Source organism: Vigna umbellata, chromosome 3 (assembly GCF_029865625.1).
Source record: "Vigna umbellata cultivar VRB3 chromosome 3, Vumbellata_1.0, whole genome shotgun sequence".
Taxonomy (NCBI): Eukaryota; Viridiplantae; Streptophyta; class Magnoliopsida; order Fabales; family Fabaceae; genus Vigna; species Vigna umbellata.
Genome location: NC_142167.1, coordinates 34898064 through 34922747, shown reverse-complemented (window position 1 = coordinate 34922747; position 24684 = coordinate 34898064). Strand labels below are relative to the sequence as shown.

Here is a 24684-nt window from a genome sequence, read left to right as displayed (position 1 = left end):
ATTTTCTTATTTTTTTCTAAATGTTTTTTTTATCCTGGTTTGATTAAAGAACTAAGATTGTAAGATTGATATTTGCGACGTGTTCTTCAATTTGAATGGATAAACTTTATGTTTGCGTAAATTTAGTCTTCCACTTGCATGCATTTTTTTAGTCATCATTACAAGTTTCTTTGAATTAAATCCTAATAATATATTATGATCGTTCTTAGGATATTTCTATGTATAGATAGAGTATCTGCAAATTAGGAAGAGTTTCATTGCTTAGGATATTGTTAGTTGTTTGGTCAAATAAGGGATGTTAATCTTAATTTATGTGGTGTGAGTTTTATTAATTGAGTATTTTGTATGTTGTTGCTTTATCGCATACTAGAAATGCAATTTCATTTTTTTTATGAACTTAATTTGGTATGTATGAGTGGTTTGATTTGTATGATTTGGATTATTATCCATGCTTAAATGTTTTGGTTCATTTTGTATTGATTGAGGAAATAAGAATATGATGATGTAATTAAACAAATTGGCACGAACTCCAATGTTTTAAAATTATTTTTTTACCAAACCATTAAGAGAGGAGTACCAAATTTATCAATTCAACATGTTTCATTTTCCTAAATCACAAAATTTTATTTGTTAATATCTGATGTAGAGTTGAGTGGTGGTAGACTAACGTTGAGTGTCAGTCTTGTTGTGAAGGCCTGGAAGCTTTTTTGCTCCAAGATGTTGAGTGTTAGTTTGTACAATTGAGTGTCATGTTTTGTTGTTGAGCAACATGGCATTATTGAGCGTCATCTTTATACTGTAGATCTGTAGCATTTTAGCTCCAGGACTTTAGCGTTAGAAAGTGTTGTTAAGCACAACCTTTTGCGAGAAAAATAAAGTTGAATGTCAATATTGTTGTTGAGAGTCACTTTTTGCAAAAGGTTTGACACTAAGCGTCAATTTGTATGTTGGATCTGTTTTCTTTTGTATTATTTTAGATAGATATGTGATGGAACTAATGGATGTTTATAATGTTGTTTATTATTAATTAAGGTGATGTTATGGCTGTGAAAATGTATGATAATGATGATGTTAAAGGAATTTTAAGAAAAAGTTCTTTATAATTAAAGCATGAATACTACTATAGTGCACACCGTCCATGATTTCCAATGTTGAAAACATGTATTTCGATAATTAAGTTTAGAATAATTTGTTTTGTGTACATATACATTCCTTGTATTTTATTCATGTTAGTTTATATATATAATAGGTTTAAATGCTTACTTCGTCCCCATGTTAAGAGGTGAATTTCTGTTTAGTACCCGGTTTTAAAAATGAAGACATTGGATCCCTATGTTATGAAAAGTGTATGACTTCAGTCTTATCCATTTAACGAAGTTAAAATTGATAACGTTGAAGTTACTGTGGATGTGAGGTGTGCAATGAGTTGGCCTAAATTAGTTGACGTGGCAGCCAATAGAAATTCGTAAAACATAAAACATTTGTTTTCATCTATTACATTTGCTTTCCTTAAAGCATAAAACATTCTTCAACTCTAAATTGGTTCTTCTCCATCTTGTTGACCCTCAGACAATGAATTGGGTTCTTCTCCCTCTTCCTGTACTTGGTTTTTCTTGGGACAGCGTTTTCTGTTGTGACCCACTTCCCTACACATGCTACATCTCTTCAGTAATCCCCATTTTGACATTCTGGTGCTACTTTTCTTCAACTCTCATTGGTCTAACCTCCTTTTCTTCTTAGGACGACCAGACATCTTTCTTTTTGTTGGAGGCATGACATATGGATATTCGGTTACATCCAGAGGTTGTTTCCATTAATGGGATAGATAATGGAGGAATAACATTCTTCATACGTGGACTTTTGAAAGCATACATTTATGTAGTCCTTTGCATCTATGTTGAGAAACCTCATTGCTGCCAATGCATGAACACAAGGTATGCCACTGATGCTCCATTTCCTGCAGGAGCATGAATATTGATCTATATCCACCACAAACTTATCCCCACTTTGGGACACATGTTTGACTTCAAATAGCCTTTGTGCAGACCAGTTGTCAACATAAACAAATAAACAGAAACATTAGTTATATTGCTTAATGGGATAATATAAACAAAGAAATACATATCTGATACTGAGTTGGATACTTGGGAATCCAATTCTTTGTTAGTAGATTCTCCTTTTGCAGTCTACTGAGTATTTTTGGACAAATTGATGACTTAAATGACCTTACCCTTGACCTATTAGTGGCCCATCTCTTCATCATGTAAATTATGATTTCCTCTAACATTGTAATAATTGGTTTTGTCCTCGTTTGAACCAAATTAAAGGCATCTGACATATTATTTACCAAGGTGTCACATTTTGTTGTGCATGTGAACCTTGATCTGGACCAAAACCTTCAATGAAGATGTATGTCATACAATGATTATGTAAATTAATCAGTAAGCAAAACATATGTAAACTGCGATAGGCAAACCTTGGAGGAATACCCATCAAATGTCGAAAAGCGGCTTAGTTCACCTCTTTGATACTTCTCATCTTATTCTCCCATTTTTGTGGGTGGGTTGCTGTAGCTACCCTCCACATAAGCTTCTTAAGATTCTTTCCTGGGAATTTCTTCCTGAAGTTGGCATATAAATGCCTTACACAAAATCTGTGTGCAACTCCAGGAACAACATCTTGTACAACTGGTAACAAGCCCTGTGAATGAGTGATCAAAAAGTTAGATGATATTGATTTAAAGTCATTTGTATAAGATAAAAGACAATGAATATAATGCAATTTACCTTTTGTTGATCTGATATCAATGTCATTGAAGAACACACCTCAGGTCCACCTAGGTCTTCAATCAATAGCTCCATAAACCATGTATAAGTCTCCTTGTTCTCGACCTCTACGATAGCATTTGCGAGTGGCAACATTTGGTCGTTTGCATCTCTAGCAACAACAGTTAATAGCTCACCACGATGTCTGCCTTTTAAAAAGGCTCCATCAAGGCCAATGATGGGCCTACATGACAGGAAGTTATCTTTGTATGCCTTTAGGCATGCGTAAAACCTCTAGAATATTGGTTTTCCATCATTTTGCTCAACTTTGACCTTGATTGTGGACCGTGGGTTTCTTGCTAATAGCTCATGAGCATAATCATAAATTCTATTATATTGCTTAATGAAGGACCCTTCCACTTCGTCTGATGCATAGGCTTTAGCCCTGTAAGCCATATTCTTAGATATTGTTATGTTCCATTTCCTACTAATTTTATCTCTCATATCAACTCCATTTACATTAGGATTCTCTCTTATTTTTTTTCCAATTTTTTACTTAGCCATTTTGCATTGAATAGGCGCAACTTGTGTTCCCTACTGCATGTATGGTTGTCAACCACAGTCCTCAGTTGCCATGATTTTACTGCATCCATGAAACCAAAATATGCCACCCACGGACATTCTCCTTTTGATCCCAAACATTTAACCCTTATTCTTTCTTTTTATCATTCTTAACAAGTTTCATATTTTTACCATTCTCTACTGCATAACTTTTTATGGCATCCAAGATGTCTTCTTTATGCACAAAATATGTTCCCACTTCCCACTTGAAATCAACCATATTTCTTGGTATACTAAATGTAGAAAGTTTTCCATAACCCTCTCCTTCTTCACTTTCTTCATCACTTATGTCAGGAGAAGTTAAGTCCTCAGATTGTCATTCATCATTGAACAAACTAGAATCATTAATCTCATCTTCTTCCATATCTGACTCAGACCCAAGTAAAACACATTCAACCTCCATATTACCAGAACTTTCACTGAAGCCACATTGCACATTTATGTTTACTAACACATCCTTACTATTCACCTCACCATCATCACCATCATGTGATGTACTCCAATCATAGGCTTGTTCTTCTATATCCTCCAAGTCTTCTACTTCTATTGTGTAAGCCTCACCATCCTATGGTTATGTCCTCTCAACCTCAACATGACCTTCATCAACTTCTATCCTTAAACGCTCAACTTCATCTACTTTTGTCCTCTCAGCCTCACAATGAGCTTCCTCAACTTCTATCTTCCCACCCTCAACTTCATCTACTTTTGTCTTATCACCATCACCTTGGTCAACTTTTATTCTCTTTGCTTCTGTCTTATCACCATCCTGTGCTTCTGTCCTCTCAACATCAACATGACCTTCATCAACTTCTATCCTTAAACCCTTAACTTCATATACTTATGTCCTCTCAGCCTCACAATGAGCTTCCTCAACTTCTATCCTTTCACCCTCAACTTCATCTGCTTTTGTCTTATCACCATCACCTTCGTCAACTTCTATTCTCTCCACCTGAACTTCATCTGCTTCTCTCCTCTCAACATCACGTTCATCAACTACTTTTCTGTGACCCTCAACACCATCTGGTTTTATTATCTCAGCCTGACCAACAACAACTTTTATCCTCTGACCATCAGCACCTACCCCCTCATCCAACTTTTGTCTGATACCATCATCTGTAGCCTCACCAAACTGTGCACCCTCACCACCCTCATTCACCTCAGGTGCAACTTCGTCACCTCTTTCATCAACATTGTATTCAATCATGTGAATGACATCAGGTTGAGACACAATGTGCACAACATATAAATGAACTTGTCCATTTAACTGAGCTAAAGTGACCATATGCATGACACTTAAGTCATCACACATGGCTTCTAGCCTATCATCTAATACAATACCACATCCAACAGAAAACCACAACTACAACAAAGAAGGGATTTACCCATGGTCAATATCCCTCGGTAATGACAAAAAGTCGACGGTAAAGTGTGTTTACCGACGGCCTGGCGAGGGCCAAAAAGCTGTCAATAATATGCGTGTTTGAAACATTATCGACGACGTTTTGGCCTTCGGTATTACCGACGGGCAAAAGCCCTCGGTAATGCAGAAGACCAAAAGGCTGTCGGTATTATCGAAGGGCAACGACCCTCGGTAATTGAAGGTGAAACTCAATCCTTTTAGCGACAACTTTAGGCCGCCGGTAATACCAAGGGGCAAAAGCCCTCGATAATGCAGAGGGAAACTGGATAGGTTTTACCGACGGGTTTAGGCCGTTGCTAACGTGCATTGTTTTTTCAGTGCAATTTGTTTCTACATTATACCCAAAACCTACAAATAACCAATCAATAATCCCAAATGTCAATTCATCCAAGCAATTCAAATGCAATCATTCAACATTCATATTCATCAAGAATACTTTAATCATTCTAAGTTTCAAAAGTTCCTAAATACAATTATCGAATTGTGCTTGCAACTAATGGTTATGCATGTTTTAGAAATGCAGTTATGGAGCGGTGGAAGTTAACAAACCTGCTAAAGAGCTCGACAACAACCTCTGTAATGGTAGCCCCAGCCCCAATAGACTAGTACACCTCGACCACTCAACGCAACATCCACAACACGTCACCACCGCAATGCCCTCGTCACGCTATCCACGAAGCATGACCCCTGATGCCACAACCACAATCCAATATAGAATGACTTGCAAGGAATTGGAAGCAGGAAAACAAAAAGCAATCAATTAAGGACCAAGCGCCAAAGCTAAAATTCATATGAAAAGAACACACTAACCTTTACTGCAATCCCTCAACGCAACAAAGCAGCGGCAACACCCTCCCTACTCCACGACAGCCGCAGTAAATGCCCCAATCACCATCCACCAACACCCTTCTAGGAGAATCACTCAACAAAAGCTCCAAGCATACCGAAAATCGTCCAATGCGCCGCCTCAGTCACCAACCCGTCCTCACACCATCAACGACAACCGCTGTATCGCCTCACTACAACGATTGAATGAAGGACGACAATGCGGGAAGAAAGGATGACGCACTTACGCCTGAGAACAACCGCGACAGTGAGATAATGCGCCTGAGGAAACGATTGGCAGGGGAGAGGGAAATAAGGCTTTTGACCGACGAGCTCGAAATGAGAGGGAAATAAGAAATTTTGGTTTTAATCTATCCTAATATGTTCCGTCGGTAATTAAAATCACCACTGAATTACCCACGACCTAAGGGCTATCGGTAATAGGTCGCCGGTAATTTCTGCTTTTTTGTAGTTAAGTCCTTAAATCCATCGTACCCAAGACTTTTGACTACACTGACTACAACAAAATAACTCCATAAGTCAGGATAAAAAAACATTGTATCACTTTGCCCTTCATACTTCAGGTAACCGTCATTCACAAACTTTCTCCCATGATGAATAACAACCTCGATATCATCGTCCATCACAGACAACACAATCAAGAATATTCTACACCTAGAAATAATCCTAAAACGACAAAAAACACCGCTTATTAAAGTGATAATGATAGAACAAACGAAGTGTAACTATGGGGGACATGGGGACCACAAGCGCAGTATGCAAACACCACATTTTTAGACAACCTCAACTCCACATTCAAAAAAGCATCGCCAGATAACAACAAAAAGTACCGAATATTAAATTCATATCTATCTAAAGTAGAGATACTAACCTTCCACCAAATTCTAGTCGAACCACTTCACGCACACGTTGAACGAATTTGCGATTCACGTTGAAACTCCAATGATGAAGCTCCAAAGCCCTAATTAAGTTTGTATCGTCTCCACTAAGGACTTCGCGTAAGGTTGCAATGCACTCTCCTTTCAGTTTTTTAATCCCAAATTGAATCCCAATTTCAATTTTATTGAACCCTAAATCCCATTTAAGAATTCCATAATATTATATTATCACATTTTACCAATTTCCACGTATAAAGCTCTCAACATGCCACGTTTAAAAAAATTGACACGTCAACCTCCAACCTCAGCTAAAACTTAACCCGTTAAGCCAATTTAATGGCAGGGGCTCAATTGTTTTAAATTAACACTATTTAGGATTCTATTGGAGATTTTTAAAAAACGAGGATCAAAATAAAAAAATCCTACATAAATAAGGACAACTAAAGGGTTTAACCTTTATTTAATAATATACTAGTCATTATATATTATATATTATTTATTTAATTTATTTCTAATAAGTACTTGTTTTCTTCTATATTTCAATTATTTTTGTTCTTTCTATTTAATTTACTTTCATGATATAATGATTTCTTTATTCCTTAATTTATTTATATTTTTTTATTCATTTTTTCTTCAATTATATACTATTATAGTTCTTATGTTTATTTTGTTTATGTTTTTTCTCCAATTGTTTAAAGTCGTTCTTTTATATTTTTTATTTTGCATTATGTTATAAGACATTGTTTATACATTTTTGTGTTGTTTTATGCTTAGTTTTTTTTAATTAATTTTACTCACTATTTTTATTTTGATAAATTAATTTATCATTCAGTCAAACATTTTTAAACCAATATCAGTTAAGGTAACTAATTATTAACTAATTTTGAGGCAGACCCTTAATAATTCCAAATTATAAAGGTTTACAAAGATTAAAATTTTGTTATTTCTTCAATCTCATTAATAAGTAAATAGATACTTATTAAACAATCCATTTGCATTCCTTATTGTGTATATCAACCACATTTGTAGTTTTTGTAACCATTTGTAGTTTTTGTTAACTAATTCTAATCCGTTATTTTGAGTTTAAGTTTAAAATGATAACAAAAAAAAATCGTAAATTTTGTAAACAATATATATTACTCTTTATAAGGAGTAAAAGTAGTTAGATTGGTTTATTTAAAATAATTTTTATAAATATTCAAATATTTATTTAAACAAGATTTTATTCCATATTTAAAAATCTAAATCTTTTTCAAAGTATTATAATTTCCCTTATTCTCTTTCTCTCTGTCTAAAAACGACCGATATAATAAAATTTGATGTAAATTATTTAAATTATTCTGTTCCAAGTTGGTTTTGCTAGGTCATTTATTGTTAAACATTTTAGTTTTAATTATAAAAAAAACATTTATCTTCTGAAGTATGGTTATTTTTCTTCTTTAAGAAAACGTTAAGGATATAAAGATAAAAGCTTGCACGCATTCATTTTACAAAACCATCCTTTACAATTTCATATCACAAAGTTATTATAACATAGGAAAAATTTATTGTCTTCTTCTTAAGGAAAAATTACTTATTTCCCAAAAGAATCTTCGCCATATATTCCTATTGATTACTATTAAATGATGCTGAAGTAAAAGGAAAAACAATTTTCATTAAATAAGACCTAAATCCAACTTCAAACAGTGTTAATTTTTGTGAAAGATAAACTTATTCAAATCAACTAGGATTATAAATTTTGATTTTAAAAAAATTGTTTTGCAAAAAGGGTAAAGACAGAAAATAAACTCAATTTTGTTTTGAAACTGTTGTTTGCCATAGTTTGAGACTTGAGTTATTTTAATAACATTGTTGGGAGCATACCTTAAAATTCTGAAAAAAAGAAAAAAAGAAGTAACATACCTAAGACCTTGAGAGAGAAGAGAGAGGAAGTAGAGTCCCAAACAAGTCTCTTAGCTAAGAGTTTAGGATTGGAATTCTGTCACAGCTTTTTATCATCTCTGCGTCGTCGCTCACCTACAACCTTAAATTTGTAAATTACCTTTTCCCTCTGTTTTTTTTTACCTTATTTTCTTTAAATTCCCATTGGGCACAAATTAAAAAAATTATTTTTTTATCCCACAATTTGTTTTTTTTTTTCTTGGTACAACTGCTTTAGTTTATTCCCTGAGCCTTTGATTGAATGTCCTGAAACCCATTCAAATTGGGTCTCTCAACAAAATTCCATTCTGGGTTTTGTTTCGTGTTGTTGGTTTGGCTTAATACATTTCTCTCCTTCGAATTTCCGAGGCTGATGCATAGTTTGGTATGGATTTTTCAATACATGTGAAGCTCTGGGGAAATTTCAGCATGTGTATTGATATCATTGATTCTTGGCATCGATTTATTGTTAGTGTAATGCTTTTTCTCCTGTATTTAAGATATTATGTGGATTTGGGACTCTAACTTTACCTCAAATTTTCTTCTTTTTGTTATTGTTTTGATTAGGGGATTGAAGAAGTCGTGAATAGATATTTGTGGTGCTTGGTAGAGGTTACCATAGGTTATTATTATTCTTATTGTTGTTTGTTTTCTGTCATGATTCCTTGCTTTTATTCTTTCTGGCTTTCTTTCTTTATTCATAATACATTTCTTCTGTCTCCTGATGGAAATAAAGCTTTGTTTCTATCTTTATAACTATTTGACCCAACCTGTATCGGCTGTTCCTCGATCATCCCTTTGTGAAACTGTAGAATTCTGAAATGCAGATTATCATGTCTTTGATGGCTGGCTATGGAATGTCTTTGCTTAAGATTTTTTTTTTTCTTTTTATGTTCTTTGGTATATCTTTCAACTTTTGTTAGGGCATAGTAATGGGCATGTATTTTGGGAAGTTTCTTTATTTCATTATTTACCTTTCTACTAGCAGATACTGGCACAAACTTGGTTTGCTTCTATGAGCCAATCCTGGTCCTTTCTTCAGCTTCATAATGGTATTGAAAGGTTTATGTGAAAGGATTGTTGCTTCGAAATGCACTTCTAAAAGCTCAACCGAGACTGTAGATTCTACTCAGGTGCCTGCTTATTTAAAAGCAGGGTCTAGTGACAGTAAGTTTCCCAAGGCTTCCTTCTGGTCAAGCATCTTTACATCTGGTTTTTCAGTGGTTGAATCATTTAGTGAATCATCGGCTTCTGAAAAGAAAGCAGTTCATTCTCGAAGTAGTGGGTGGGCAGCTGCTGTGAGGAAAGTTGTAACCAGTGGTTCAATGAGGAGATTTCATGAGCGTGTACTAGGGTCAAGCAGGACTGACATTTCAAGTTCTGATGGTGATATATGGCTTCTAGGTGTCTGTCATCAAATTTCACAGCAGGAATCAAGTGGAGGTGTAGATACCAATAATGGATTGGCATCATTTGAACAAGATTTTTCCTCAAAAATCCTAGTTACCTACCGGAAAGGTATGATGAGTATGTACTACTTTTTTTCTGGAACATATTAAGATAATAGATATTAGACTAACAAATTTTAATATGCGTACTCTATAGGCTTTGATGCTATTGGAGATTCAAAGTATACTAGTGATGTTAATTGGGGCTGTATGCTTCGAAGCAGTCAGATGCTTGTTGCTCAGGTATTACGTCTACCATTCAACGATTGCTTTTGACGATAGAATTGTAATACAGTACCTTATTATAATCTGTCTTCTTTCGTCCTGCTTCTGTTGTTTTTCAAAGTGAAGCAACTAATGTGGTTTTCTTGTGGTGTGCAGGCATTACTTTTTCATAAATTAGGTAGATCGTGGAGAAAATCTGTTGATAAGGTCAGGTGATTGATATGCAATGTGTTGTTTCAGTAATTGGACTGTTTTTTCTCTTCTACCCTTCTTTTGTTTATCTATTTGAATGTCTTGTTTTGCCTTGAGATATATTGTACTTGGGTTGACTCATTGTTGTATTTTTTCTATTCCCTTAATTTGCAGCCAGTGGATAAAGAATATTTAAAAATCTTGCAACTTTTTGGTGATTCAGAGGCTTCTGCCTTTTCTATTCACAATCTTCTTCAAGCTGGTAAAGGTTATGGCCTTGCTGTTGGGTCATGGGTGGGACCATATGCCATGTGTCGCACTTGGGAAGTTCTTGCCCGTATCCAGAGGGAGAAAAATGACCTTGGAGAACCACCACTTCCAATGGCTATTTATGTTGTTTCTGGAGATGAGGATGGGGAACGTGGTGGAGCACCGGTTGTCTGCATTGAAGACGCCTTCAAACACTGTTCTGAGTTTTCAAGGGGCCAAACTGCTTGGACACCTCTTCTTTTGTTGGTTCCTTTGGTTCTTGGACTCGATAAAGTCAATCCAAGGTGTGTTACACTTCAAGGTCATTGTTACTATTTAAGTGTTTAACAACTATTATGGACAAACCTGATCACTCAGGTAGACTCCTGTAATTATTCATCTGTAGCCCTGCAGAAATGATTGTTGGCTTAAACTTAAGCCATTTCTGCAAAGTGATGTAACCCAGATAATTGCTGTCTTTAACTCTCTAAAGATTTAGTATCCAATAAAGATAATAATTAGGTGTAGTAGGTGGTTGTATGCAGTCCCATAATTATGGGTAAATTTACCTATATGTTATATGTTTGGCACATGAAGTTTTTAAAACAATGTTTACTGCAGTGCAATCACTGATAGTTGCATGTATAAACTATTGTCAGGTATATTCCGTTATTGCACTCGACTTTTAAATTTCCCCAAAGCCTTGGCATCATGGGTGGCAAACCAGGTGCTTCAACATACATTATTGGTGTTCAGAGTGAAAAGGCATTCTACCTTGATCCACATGATGTTCAGACGGTAAGAAAGTATAAAAATTATGCTTATTGCACCTTATATACTTTTGAGATTGTGAAAATTGTATCATATTTCTCAATATGAATTAACTTATTGAATGTATAATTTACTGGCACGCTATGCTCCATCTTGATTTCAAATCTGTTATCAATTACTGAAAAAAAGCTAGTATTAGATGTTTTTGTGTATTGATATAATAAATGTTTTCTTTTCCACTAAAAAAATATTCTAACTTGTTAATCTTTATATATATATATATATATATATATATATATATATATATATATATATATATATATATATATATATACATATATTTAAGTTTAGAATTCAATGATCTTCCTAAATGTTTTGCAGGAAATAAAACCATGCATAATTTGTTAGTTATTGTGCCATATTGTGATCTTGAGTTTGTAATGGGTAGGCGACAAGGGGATCTTGAACTTTTGGTTACAAGTTGTTGACTATGATATAGGAAAAGGCTAGTAGAACTCAGTTAAAAATGTAGTTATACACATATTTTGAGATTGGCAGAGCTTGATATGGTTTTTGGTATGTAGAGGAAATTCGGCTCTCTTTGCCAATCTTGAGTTCTTCTAAACAAAATACCAAAAAAGAACCTGTAATCACTGAAAGGAAAGGAAGTGTGCAAACATATGGATCCATGATAACCTAGTTGTTGGGAGGGAATGAGATTCTTTTTTTTTTTCTGTTTAAGTATGACTTCAATCATACAATGTTTAGGTTGTTATTGGGTTGCTGAAGCATTAATAGTTCACTAAGTATGTCTGAAATGGTTTTCAGGTAGTTAATATCAGCGGGGATACTCCGGAGCCTAATAGTACTTCATCGTACCATTGCAAGTAGGCTTTATATGAGCATTTATTGATTTGATTTTATTCTGTTACCTATAATTCGTTCACTCTGGATTGTCTAAGTTTTTCAAAACTCTTATCAGTGTTATGAGGCACATACCCCTAGATTCAATCGATCCATCCTTGGCTATTGGATTTTACTGCCGAGACAAAGGTTTGCTGGTTACTTTGGCTTAATTTCTTGAGTTCAATAATTATGGCTAATATGTAAGCTTTCTCATCGTCAATGGTGTTTGGCAGATGATTTTGACGATTTCTGCTCCCATGCTTCCAAGCTTGCAGAAGAATCAAACGGGGCACCATTGTTCACTGTAGCTAAGTCTCGGAGTTTCTCAAAGCAAGTCTCTAGTAATGATGTCTCAGGTGACAACACTGGATTCGAAGAGGATGCTTTCCTTGGCACCGACCATGTTAACGATGCAGGAACCAATGAGGATGATTGGCAACTCTTATAAATGCCATTGCCAGACAGAGATTATGACACAGATTCAAAGCACTGCGTCAACAAATTGTTGCTTGGTTCTCACGGGCCTAATTGCCACTGCATGTTGGGTTGATCTCTGGCATGAGGCTCCCACTCTTCAAACATTGTTTAATAGTCCTGTAGAAAGTAATTTAAACTCATTATGATTCTTTGGCTTAAATCGTTATGTGCTCATTTGTTTATATAACTAACCAGAATTTGTTGTACATTACAGCAGCTAGTTTGATCATATTTGTTGCGTTTACCCCTTTATTGGCTACAAAAATGTAGTGGATAGTACTGTGGGGCTACAAATAAATGGTAGAAAGCAGTTCATGTTGAGATGGAATGTTTTCTTTAGAAGACATTATAAACTAATCACTTGAGTCCCTTGATATAAACTATGGTTCAAGTTTTCTGCTAGCTGTTCTGCAGTGATGTTGCATTAGCCACTCATGTGAATGATGAGTATGTGTGTTTGGTTAGACATTTAAGCATCTGTTTCACATGCATTAAGAAATCAAATGTGATTGAAGAAATTTGATGGATTTAGGTTTAGCACATTGAACATTTTTATAATCGCATCTTATGACATGTCAATAATGCTATCACTTCCATGTGTTGTATTTGGATACTCAAGCTTTGCTAGTTAGCTTGTTGGAGATCATTTCAGTGGATGTTCTCTCAATTTATAAACTATGTTAGAGGGCTTTGAAATGATAATATAGTTATGAATCACCTGGGTTACATAGTTTGACTTTCAACCGAATCTAATGGTTAAATTATAGTAACTAAGTCTCTCTAATGAACTTATCAATGACAAAAATATCTGAATAATTTGATCTGGAAAAATCAAAGTTCCAAACACAGGTAAAGCTTTCCTTTGAAGTGTTTTGCCACTTGCAGAAAATCAGAATAAGCGAATATATTCTGTCAAGCATTTGTGAAGTAATGCATCATGTGCTGATAAAGTAGAATCAAATGTGTACCTCTTTATTATATTCCAATGACTCAAATTAGTACAAGCCAGCTAATTAAACTGCTAGTAAGCAACGCCATATTCAGGAAAATGGAATGGTGGATTCGTTCAATTTGAGCTTAGCAAATTAGAAATGATAATAGTATTCAAAGATACACAGAAGAAATAAGATGATAGTAAAATGATTCAAGTGTGTTTATATTTTAAAAGATAATATCATGTCACTCTTAATGTATAAACAGGGTATAAAATAATTTTTGGTTAATATAGTTTTTCTAAACATAATTAAAGTGAAAAGATTTTTAATTTAATATTGAGTTTTCAAAATAAATTATTGAATTAAAATTGTTTGAATAGTATAATAGTTTCTAGGATTATACTGGTACAATAATGTAATCATGCATATCTGAATGTACATACTCTTATTTAATCTCCCACTTTTTTTCAATATTTCTCTGATTTCTTTTTCGTGAAATATTGTTACATTATATAAACACTTATACTCTCGAACATCATATACATTATTATTATTATTATTATTATTAATCTTAATCAAGAGAATTTTATTGTAATGCCTTAATTAGTTTTTAACTAGTACAAATTTGAATACTTTTTAACTAGTTTGTATTAAATTTTTGTAAAATATTAAGTACTTAAAATATTTCTATTCTATAATTAAGTTTTTATCATTTTTTTAATTTGGTGACTTGTTTATTGTCATAACTATCGTCACCTTGTTTATTTGTGTTCTCTTATTCATAAAATATGAGATTTTGTAATTAATGTAAAATAATATAAAATTCTAATTAATATGAAATGATAAATGATTTTTATTATTTTCATTAAAGATAGTAAAGATTGTCCCTTACATTGGTGATAACCATAATTGTTCACTGAATGCTTATGATAAGTAATAATATAGAAGTCTTTAAAACAAAATTTTTAATTAAAATAATAAAAATTACTTGAGATGGTAAATAAATACAATATTATTTATATTAATAAAAAAATCTCACAATTCTATATGGAGACAAATATGTTAATTTAATTAATACAAAAATTTAATGAAAAAGACTTAATTAAAAAACATTAAAAAGTTATACTCAATTAACAAAAATAATTTAATAAGAATTTAATTAAAAATATCCCAGAGACCTTAAACTTAGTTTTATACTTATATTTATCATATAATTTTTATATAATGTTTCTTAAGATTGAAGTGTAAATATTGTCCAAAAATTGTGGTGAATGAAACATTACTCACATGATAACTGAAACTCGATAGTAATATTTAGGAGCGATTCCTTGTAGCATTATCACTGAATAGACGAAGGTACAAGTTACGTTTGTTTCTCTCTCCAGATCTGTTTAACTTCTCACTTCTCACGCGTTTGAAATGTCCCACAAACTTTCCTTACTTCTCAAACATTGACAATGTCGTGCTGAATTACTGCATCTTTTCTTACTTCTCCTCTCTGCAGCTTCATTTTCTGCAAGATGGATCCGTCGCCATTGCTGTTTAGCCACCTCAAGGTTCGTCTTTTCTCGCTGATTATGAGTCTCTGGACTCTGAATTTTTCTGGGTCATGGGTACAACTTCTTTTTTTGAATTTTTTTAAGGGTTGTGTTTCTTGGAATCTCATCAGACTGCAGACCCGTTCTTCCTGCTAGCGGGACCTAATGTGATTGAATCAGAGGATCACATTCTGCGGATGGCTAAGCACGTCAAAAGCATTGCATCTGAGTATGTAGCTATCTTTATTTATGATTAATTTTTTTGTCTATGGGAAAATAAATGTCATTTGATGGAAATGCATTAGGACACTGCTACTATAGCACTATGAATTTTCAAACACGTATTAGGCGTTGATTTTAGAATAAAGTAGATTTTGGCAACTCACCTTAGATGTTTCCTTTTCATGAGAAAAAGATGGATACTGGAGTAATACTCATTGGTTTGTAGCAAACTTCTATTTTGTCTTCAGTATGAAGTTAAATATTTTCTCCTTCTTAATATTTAAAGTAAAAGCAAATTAGAGTAACACTGCATAAGATTTATTTAGGTTGTGCATGATCTTGTGTTTTTTCTTTTAATGTTTTTTGGGTATCAGGGGTGTTGATGTAGTATATTTCAAACAATTAGAGGTGGTCGTTCAAGATAAAAGAGGTAGGGTTATTGGAGGGGATTAAACGAAATCTCAGGGGGTATAAGTGTGCGTTACTGTTAAAGTATGGGTATGAATATGGTAAGAACTAATTGAAAAACTGTAACATGACAAACACATGGTTTCCTGATGGTGCAGCAACTTACACATCATTGTCCAAGTTTAAATCGTGAATGAAAATGATAAGTAGATGTGATGTTAATTATTGATGGCTAACGAGAATATATGTGTGTCTTTCAGAGTTGGAATACCTTTGGTTTTCAAGTCAAGCTTTGACAAAGCTAACCGAACATCATCAAAATCATTTCGTGGCCCGGGGATGGTTGAGGGATTAAAGGTTCATATTTCTGCTGTTCTGTTATGATAATATCCCTTGTGGTTGGTATCTTGAGGATTCTAGGTGTTGTAATTGTCCAATAACTTGAGACTATATTAGATCTGTGTGAATTTTTCATGACTTTAAACTAACCCCAAAATATAGCTTGAGAGAGGCAGGGGTGTTTAGTTTCCAAATCATAGTAAGGGGTACTTTGGCCATATGTCCTGCTAATGATTTTAACACGGTCCTTTATGTTTTTTCTGGTTCCACCTATCCTCGAGATTCTGGAGTTAAATGTTGTCAGAGTTGGAGGTAGCTTCTCTACACTTTATTGCAGGGCCTTGAAAAATCTCATTTTTCTAGGTTCCTTGTAAGGACTTTCAAGGTTCTGAATTAGCAGTGATGTCACCTTGCAGTGCCAAAACGATAAGATATTATACTGGTGATACTAGTTGAATTTGAAGTCATCTTTGTAGTATGTTTCTTTATGACCTATATTAGCCGTTGATACTGGCACTGGTACAGTAATAGACATTTAGTGTATTTGTTGAAAATGTAAGTTCCGTTACCTAAATCATCGTATTTGTGTTGGATGATGCTATTTATCCTAGTTGAACGTTTTCCTTTTCTTATTTTTCTGTTTTATTCTCAGATACTCGAGAAGGTTAAAATAGCTTATGACATCCCTATAGTGACAGATGTGCATGAGACCACCCAGGTAAAGTATTTAGTTTTATTCAATTCATATTTCATGGCCTTCTTGCAGGTGTTGAGTACTGACATTATTTGGCATACCAATCAGACTAGTTTGATTTTAATTATATGTTGTTTCAAAAGGATATCATTATATACTTGTTAGTGCCGAAATAAGGAAATGGCAAAAAGTTTTTCTTAATTGTTTTGATAAATGGAATATGAGCATCATGAAATAGTTGATACCTGGTTTAAATTCGTATATGTTCTTCCCCTCGTGTAATCAGTTGATGTAGAACCAGTAACTTATAAAACATTTTGCTTGGATCTTTCATTGGTATGAAACTATATCTTGTAAATCCAAGTTTGGCTCTCTTATTACGTGATATTTTCCTTAACAATTTGTTGTACCCATCTAAATTTGAAAATTAAAATGTTTAGTGCCTTTATTTTTTTTTTTTAATGTTATCATATTGAATGATCAAATTTATTCTTCCAGTTTATAATTGTGAATGCTGTGTGGTATTTGTTATGTTAGATTCTGACTCATAATCTACATTGGACACATATCTTTTTTGCCAGTGTGAAGCAGTTGGCAGAGTTGCAGATATCATTCAGATTCCCGCATTCCTGTGTCGCCAAGTAAATAGATATTGCATTCAATTTCAATATCCATTATAATTGGCTATTAAAATTTAGTTGACGTGTCACCTTTACTTGTTTCATTCATTTTGCTTCTAATGACAGACAGATCTTCTAGTTGCAGCAGCCAAAACTGGGAAAATTATCAACATTAAGAAGGGCCAGTTCTGTGCTCCTTCTGTAAGTATACTATCCAACTTTATGAGTTACAATTTCAATAGTTAGCAATGACTTAACTTAAGTCTCGGAATTTGTGTCTACTGACTTTTACCATCATGGTTTCGTTGTTTTCATGTCTGTAGGTCATGGCAAATTCAGCTGAAAAGGTTCGGTTAGCTGGAAATCCTAATGTGATGGTTTGTGAGAGAGGAACAATGTTTGGATACAGTGAGTAATTATTGAGGTTTTCTGTATGTTTCTGAATTATGTGAATCTTGCAAGAAACATTCAATAATTGTGATAGGCCTTTACTGGTATATAGTAGAAGGAAAACCGGTACACATACCGGTACACAACCTAACTGCCAAGGCAGTTAGAGTGGGTAGTTAGGAGGTTTGTATATAGGGGCTGAGAGGGTAGGTTGAGGGGTTAGCGAAGTAAATACTATTGTATCTTTGACTGTTTGATGGATAAAGAATCATTGTTTTTCAGTACTCTTGTGTTGTGTTTGAGTGAAGAGAAGTGAGTTACATTAGGTTCTTGATTAACGAACCTAACAAATTGACGAGTAATTGCTTTTATGTGGAGAAAATTATTGTTTTCCCTTTCAATCTCTAATGCTTCATTTCTAGAGCATTTTTCTGTACTGCAAGATGTGATTTGTTATATGCCCACCTGTTGTAAGCAGTCTTGTGTTCTTTTCGCTTGTCTAATTTTAAATTGAAATCTCAATTTTGTTTTACTAATCTGTTACCCGCCTTCTTGGCCTCTCATTTTTAATCAAAACTTCTAATGTATATTGCCTTAGAAAATCAATCATTGAAATCAATTGCTTTTTTGCATTTTTGTTTACAAAACCCAGAATGATTAAAATCTTTTCCTTTTTCATGCAGATGATTTGATTGTTGATCCACGTAACTTGGAGTGGATGAGAGAAGCCAATTGTCCCATTGTATGTAAACCTTTCTTTTATAGCATGCTTTAGGATAAATTATTTGAATATTTATATTCTTTCTTACTGAGTGAAAGATTAAAGTGGAGAAAGGGCATTTTCTTCCAGCAGCTTTTCTTGATGGCATTGTCTCAATCATTTATTTGATGAAAATATTTTAGTTGATTGGATGACAATTCCCTGTGAACACAATCAACCTGATACACAACTTTTAATATGGACGATGTTTCTTCAATTGCTTACCCTATGAACATTTTCTCTCATGCTGCCATCTCTCCTTTCTCTGCAACTCACACTGACTTAGGATAAGGTTGATTCCATAGTTCCTGAAAATATTTTTTTCTTCAGATGGATATATTACCCTAGTTTTAACATGTAGATGACTTTGATCAATTGTCTGTAGTAATATCCTTAAAAAGGTAGAACTAGAGTATTTTATTTTGAATATAAAATTCAAAGAATTGATTCTAGTGTGGTTTAGAGGGTATAATTCATTTTTTGTTGATCTTTTAGTCAAAGAGGTGTATTAACATTTCACTTTTTTGCAGTCTCAAATTTATATATTAGCTATTTACTCAATTTATGAATTAAAAAAGGAGGAAGCTAGAGTGCATGCATTTATTTTTAGTATTTATAAGAGTGAGACTTAATTTAGTTCTTTATTATTCCCTTATTACGTAGAACTATTCTTTTATGCAGTCTTTTATGTCAATTTAAATTTCCTCATGGTGATGTTTCTTGCACCTATCTTTGATGTTGTTTGGTTTTTGGAAAACCCAAATATTTGATGTTGGTGTTTGCCTCAGGTAGCTGATATAACGCATTCGCTACAACAGCCTGCTGGAAAGAAGGTATGTTTACTATTGTTGACACTCATATTTGTTTGATATTAACTTCATTTTCAGCAGTCTATTTCATGTGATACAATTTTAGCTTGCAACATAAAATAGTGGAATAAACACTGCTGTAGTATTGGTGTTGACATTATCTGTTAGAATATTTGAATTATTAGTTTATTTTCCAAGTCTTATTATGTTAGCAGTCTTTTTGGGCTATAGGCTTATTTTAGTTTGCTACACTAAAACATGACCGAGATTACTAGTAAAACCACACAAGTAGGCTGTTTGCAGTATGTATTTTAAAATACAACACCTTAATCTTCTATCAGCCATTGACAAGTTTTTTTCTCCCCTTTTTCTTTCACATAAATCATCTCAATTTCAACCATCTCTTTTATATATTTGTGTTGGGCATGTTGGTATGTGAATATAGCATAGGCCAACTTTCACTCAATTTTGCTGGGAGAATTAGGGATCACAGTATTCAGATTTACATTGCCAAAAGTTCATGCATTGCTTCTATGCTTTGCTCATTTATGAGGAACTGAGAATCATTTAGTATCTTTGACCGATGAGATTTTCACTCTCTGTGTGTTTACTGTATAAACTTCTATGCTATGCTGCATTAATATGTTTAAGTATATTGACTTCTGTAGTTCAAGCTTTTCATTGACATTCTGAAATGACCTTTCCAAGTCTTACACCAGTTTGGTTGGATTAAGATTTTGTTTTCATGAATAGTTGGATGGGGGAGGTGTTGCAAGTGGAGGTCTTCGAGAACTAATACCTTGCATTGCAAGGACAGCAGTTGCCGTTGGAGTGGATGGGATCTTCATGGAGGTATAGAGAATAGGCTATGCCAATTATAATTTAGTAGTACTTTATAAAATAAGCTGTTTTAGAGTAAAATTTCATCCATATAATTTTCGCTTGCAATTCCAATATCTTCCATTCAAAGAGTGTCTTTATCTGTTTAGTTTGTTATCGCTGAGCTTCTAAAAGCTTTCTTGGGCTTTCAGGTGCATGATGATCCACTGAATGCTCCTGTTGATGGACCAACACAGTGGGTGAGTTGTTGCTTATCGCAGTTATTCAGATTAATACACATAATATCCTCGATATTTGTTTTCCTTTGGATGTTCCCTGTATTTTTTTTTTAAACTAGGGCACTTAATGAACTATGTTCAAAATCCTCTTATGTGACAGCCTTTGCGCCATTTGAAGGAGCTGCTTGAGGAGCTTGTAGCTATTGCTGTAAGTTGTTACTTGAAATTTATGATTCTAAGTCGTATGATATAACCTCTAAATAGGCAATTGGGAAGAGTCTTCATACCCCTACTGCCTAGGAAATATATTATTGAAAATATATCAAAGCTTGTTTGTTATTAAACATCTTACCAACAAAGATGATAATAAATCCTCTTTTAGGATAAATTTCCAACTCAATCTATTCTGTTCTGTGATTGGGAGGTTGGTTGATGAGATTGGTACGTCAAGAAGGTTAGGGTTCTAGTTATGAGATCAATGGTCATTGACCTATAAGAAAAAAAAGGGTTGATAATGAATCTGTTTTTTATTTTTGAGTTAGATCTTCAACAAGCTGAATTTTTCACTCTCTTGAGTGAATCCTAAGTTGGTCTTGGAGATCAGAAGATTGTTACACTTACGCAATATTAAAAGGATTGAGCTTCTCAGTTTTCTATCAGTATAAAAAATTTAATGGACTTATGTGATTGGTCTATATTCCATATTAGAATAAGTTTGAAAATAAACAAACTCCTCTTGAGTTCAACTTTTCAAAGAGAAATACTACTTACTGGCAAATTCAACTTCCTCAAAGGAAAGGATTTAATCTCTAGAATTTGGATGTGATGAAAAATCAGAATTCCTAGTTCAGCTGATGTATATTTTATATATATGAAAAAAAAGGAAGATTACGTTATATGGAAAAATTTTATCTTGTAACATTCAATCCTTTGTACCCTGTGTTGGTATGTAAGGAGAGGGGGTGGAACAATGTCAAACTGGTTTTCGGTTGGTTGGAGTCAATAAGCTGCTATGTAGTTTTGAACCTGAATTCGACTAACTCCAGTTTGATATCTTGTAGAAGGTAAGCAAAGGGAAGCAACAGTTCAAAATTGACCTCACGCCATTTCGTGAATGATGGTAAGAAATGCTTTTCTTTCACCATATATTCATTTATATTTTTGTTTCTCCAGCTAGTTAAGGTCCCTTTTTCTTTGTTGATTTTTGACTAAAATTATAACCTGCAAGTATGTGATTTCACATCTTATTGTGAAAGCATGTTCTTAAAGCCATTTTCACAGGGTCTAAAGGCAAAATATTTAACGTACTACATGAAATATCCATTGATAAAGATAAAATCAAATTTGAACTTTAAAAGTCAACCATTTGTACAAGTTATCCATACACTTAATTAAACACTGAGCAATCGCTAGATTGTTATCAAACTTACGGAAACATCGAATGAGATTTTAAATAACCAGAAACTTCTAATGCAAAACACGACCAGGAATGCAATGATGAATTCAGAACTGATTATCCTATTGTGATTTGAGATAAATTGGAAGTGATTTTACCTATTTTAAAGTATAAATGCATACACATCTTCTAACCCGAACTTTGTTTGCAGGTGATGGCTTTCGGTCGTGCTGAATATGATTATGTGAGTTTTGATCTTTTAAGATTGCTCAAGGTTGAATCTATGCTTGTTACTCTGAAGGGGTAACAGCACCAACTAATGTTGGTCAAATATCGTGTGTAGCCTAAATCATATCAATTGTTAAAGATGAGACAATTAATTGAACACTGTTTATTAACTAAATTTATTCTCAGGAGATTAATTTATTATTTTCTGCCATTTCTCCAAGTACTTTCTTGAACATTTTCAAGCCGTTACTAAAATATCACGAAGTAAATTGGGTCTGGTGTATAAAATTTTAGCCAAGTAGCTTAAGGATATTCTTTACTTTTTTGGAGAAATTTCAGAACTGATAATAGAGGATGAGTAAATAGTCTACACTACTGTTGTGTTCGTATGGAAGGATGTACATTTAAGACAGATAGATATGCCACTGACCATTATGTTTGATTGTAACTATTTGAGTGTGAGTGCGATCTAGGATTTGCAAGATTGGAAAGAGATTTAATCTTCACATAGGGAAGGAGATTTGGAGGTGAAGAGTCAGATTTTACAGTGTTACCCTTTCACATGAAACTATTGCTGTCCATGAGGCAGATGATATTCATAATGTTGGAACCGATTCCAGCATATACTGTATCCCCAACTTTATTGGTTTGATTTTCTAACTTTTTTTTTTGCATTGTTTTGAAGATTTTAATAATAATAATAAATAATAATAATAATAAAGATAAAAAAGTAATATTACATTTTAATTTATTAATTATTTTATTTTATTATATCTGTCAAATCTTTTACAAATTTTATTTTCAAATTTACTCATTTTCACCTTCAAATCTTTTAAAAAAACACAAACTTTATTTTTCAATTCATCTGCCAGTTCTTTCTTAAACCCATCTTTTTCATGTGAATAATACAACCTAAGAATAATAAGTTTAAGATTTCAATAATAAATATTTTAAATGTTCTTTTTAATATTTATTTTAATGAATGACTTAGTAAAATGTTTTCCACTCAGTACATAAAATATGAATTCAATTGACAATATTTTAAAATAACGAATTAGGATATATGTCTTGTTTAGTGTGAAGATATTGTAGGAAAATAAGAAAATAAATTATTGGAAGAAAAAAAAGAAATAAATTATTGCAAGAAAAATATTTTTTAGATATTTAAATGTAATCAACGTTGACCTAATGCATTCTTGGGATGAGGTATTAGAAAGAAAAGAAAAAGGAAAAAGAGGAAGATTTTTCTTTGTTTCATAATCAAAATTCTCCATACACAAGGAAGATAGAAATTCGAAGAAAAAATATCACATAATTATTTTAAGCTGGAAAAAACTGTTTACAAAGTAAAGAAAAAGCTCGTAAAACGAGATATAATAAAGAAGCAAAACTTAGTTTTCTCCAAACTTGCCGTTGAAAACTGAAAAAGATTTACACTATAATAAGTTATAACGGTATATATAATTGATTACCTAGCTAATATTTTATTAATAATTAATTAACTTAATTTATAAAGTAGTTTATTTTAATATATCAATATTTGGTTTAATCATATAGACTTTTCCTATTTCTTATGACTTTTTTTGTCCTTTATTTTTTTCTTCAATTGAGTATTTATTTTGGAAAATTAAAGTAATTAGGTTAATTTTATCATGTGATGTTTTAAATACTCTTTTAATTATTTTTTATTTTATAGAAATTTAAAAATAATTATCATATCAAACTGAGATGGTGTTGTGTGAAACGAATCGAATTGAGTTGAATCAAATTGAATAGAATTAAGTTGAGTCAAACCAAGTTGAATCGAATTCAATCGAGCTGAGTCAAACTGAGTCAAGTCGAACCAAGTTGAACTAAATCGAACTGAGTAGAGTTGAGTCGAACTGAATTAAACTGAACTGAGCCTAGCTAAGTTGAATCGAGCTGAGTCGATCATGTCGAATGAGCTTAGCCAAACCTAGTCAAACCAGCCGAAATTAAATCGAATTGAATTGAACTGAAATGAACTAAAACTGATTGAACCAAATCAAACAAAACCAAACCGAACTAAATCAGATCAAGCCAAACAAGTTGAGCCAAACAAATCGATCCAGCCGAATCGAATCGACTACAGTCAAAAGCGACAAAATTTATTCGAAAGTACCCACCAGTGTAAATATTTTTAGCATTCCTGCATTGATGAAATTGTTATCTTCAAAGAAATTCTTTAGGTATAAATCCAAGAGAGCTTGTATCTTATTTGTCTTTATTGATTTTATATATTCTGATGTCGTCATCGTTTTCTAATTTTTTTTCTTACAACTTTTTGCCTAATTTAGCTTATTATAATGTTTTTATATCTTTTGACCTAAGTTTTGTTCCTCCAGGTCTAATTTGTTTCATATTTTAGTGTTTTTATACTTTGAATTTAATATATCTCATTCAATTTTTTATTTATTTCTGCTAATCTTGTCTGTCTCACAATGTTAGTATCTTTATTTTTTAAATTTAATTAATCTCATATCTTTATACCTAATTTATCTCTTATTCTATTTTATTAATTGCATATTTTATTTAATTTTCACCCTAC

General features: G+C 33.0%; 2 protein-coding genes across 6 annotated transcripts; both read left to right on the top strand.

Annotated features, from left to right (window-relative positions):
- The first annotated feature begins 8395 nt into the window (after positions 1-8395).
- On the top strand, positions 8396-13039 carry LOC124831591 (cysteine protease ATG4-like). Of its 4 annotated transcripts, none has more exons than XM_088110724.1 (10): positions 8397-8562; positions 9439-9617; positions 9717-9968; positions 10056-10141; positions 10280-10330; positions 10490-10869; positions 11224-11362; positions 12164-12222; positions 12318-12388; positions 12475-13039. In XM_088110724.1, the coding sequence occupies exons 2-10, from the start codon at positions 9500-9502 to the stop codon at positions 12687-12689; spliced, it is 1371 nt and encodes a 456-aa protein (XP_087966850.1). In that variant the 5' UTR covers positions 8397-8562; positions 9439-9499; the 3' UTR covers positions 12690-13039. The 4 variants fall into 4 exon arrangements, with proteins under 4 accessions (XP_047161574.1, XP_087966850.1, XP_087966849.1 ...); XM_088110723.1 differs by having other exon boundaries at positions 9714-9968; XM_088110725.1 differs by lacking the exon at positions 8397-8562 and adding an exon at positions 8624-8835 and having other exon boundaries at positions 9710-9968.
- Positions 13040-15003: 1964 nt separating this feature from the next.
- Positions 15004-22335, top strand: LOC124831589 (2-dehydro-3-deoxyphosphooctonate aldolase). 2 transcript variants are annotated; one of them, XM_047305617.2, is made up of 14 exons: positions 15004-15209; positions 15323-15420; positions 16082-16178; positions 16813-16878; positions 17436-17495; positions 17601-17675; positions 17798-17882; positions 18548-18606; positions 19413-19457; positions 20187-20285; positions 20465-20512; positions 20652-20699; positions 21553-21611; positions 22099-22335. In XM_047305617.2, exons 1-13 carry the CDS (start codon positions 15174-15176, stop codon positions 21607-21609), a joined length of 873 nt encoding a protein of 290 aa, XP_047161573.1. In that variant the 5' UTR covers positions 15004-15173; the 3' UTR covers positions 21610-21611; positions 22099-22335. The 2 variants fall into 2 exon arrangements, with proteins under 2 accessions (XP_047161573.1, XP_087966245.1); XM_088110119.1 differs by having other exon boundaries at positions 15297-15420.
- Positions 22336-24684: the final 2349 nt, after the last annotated feature.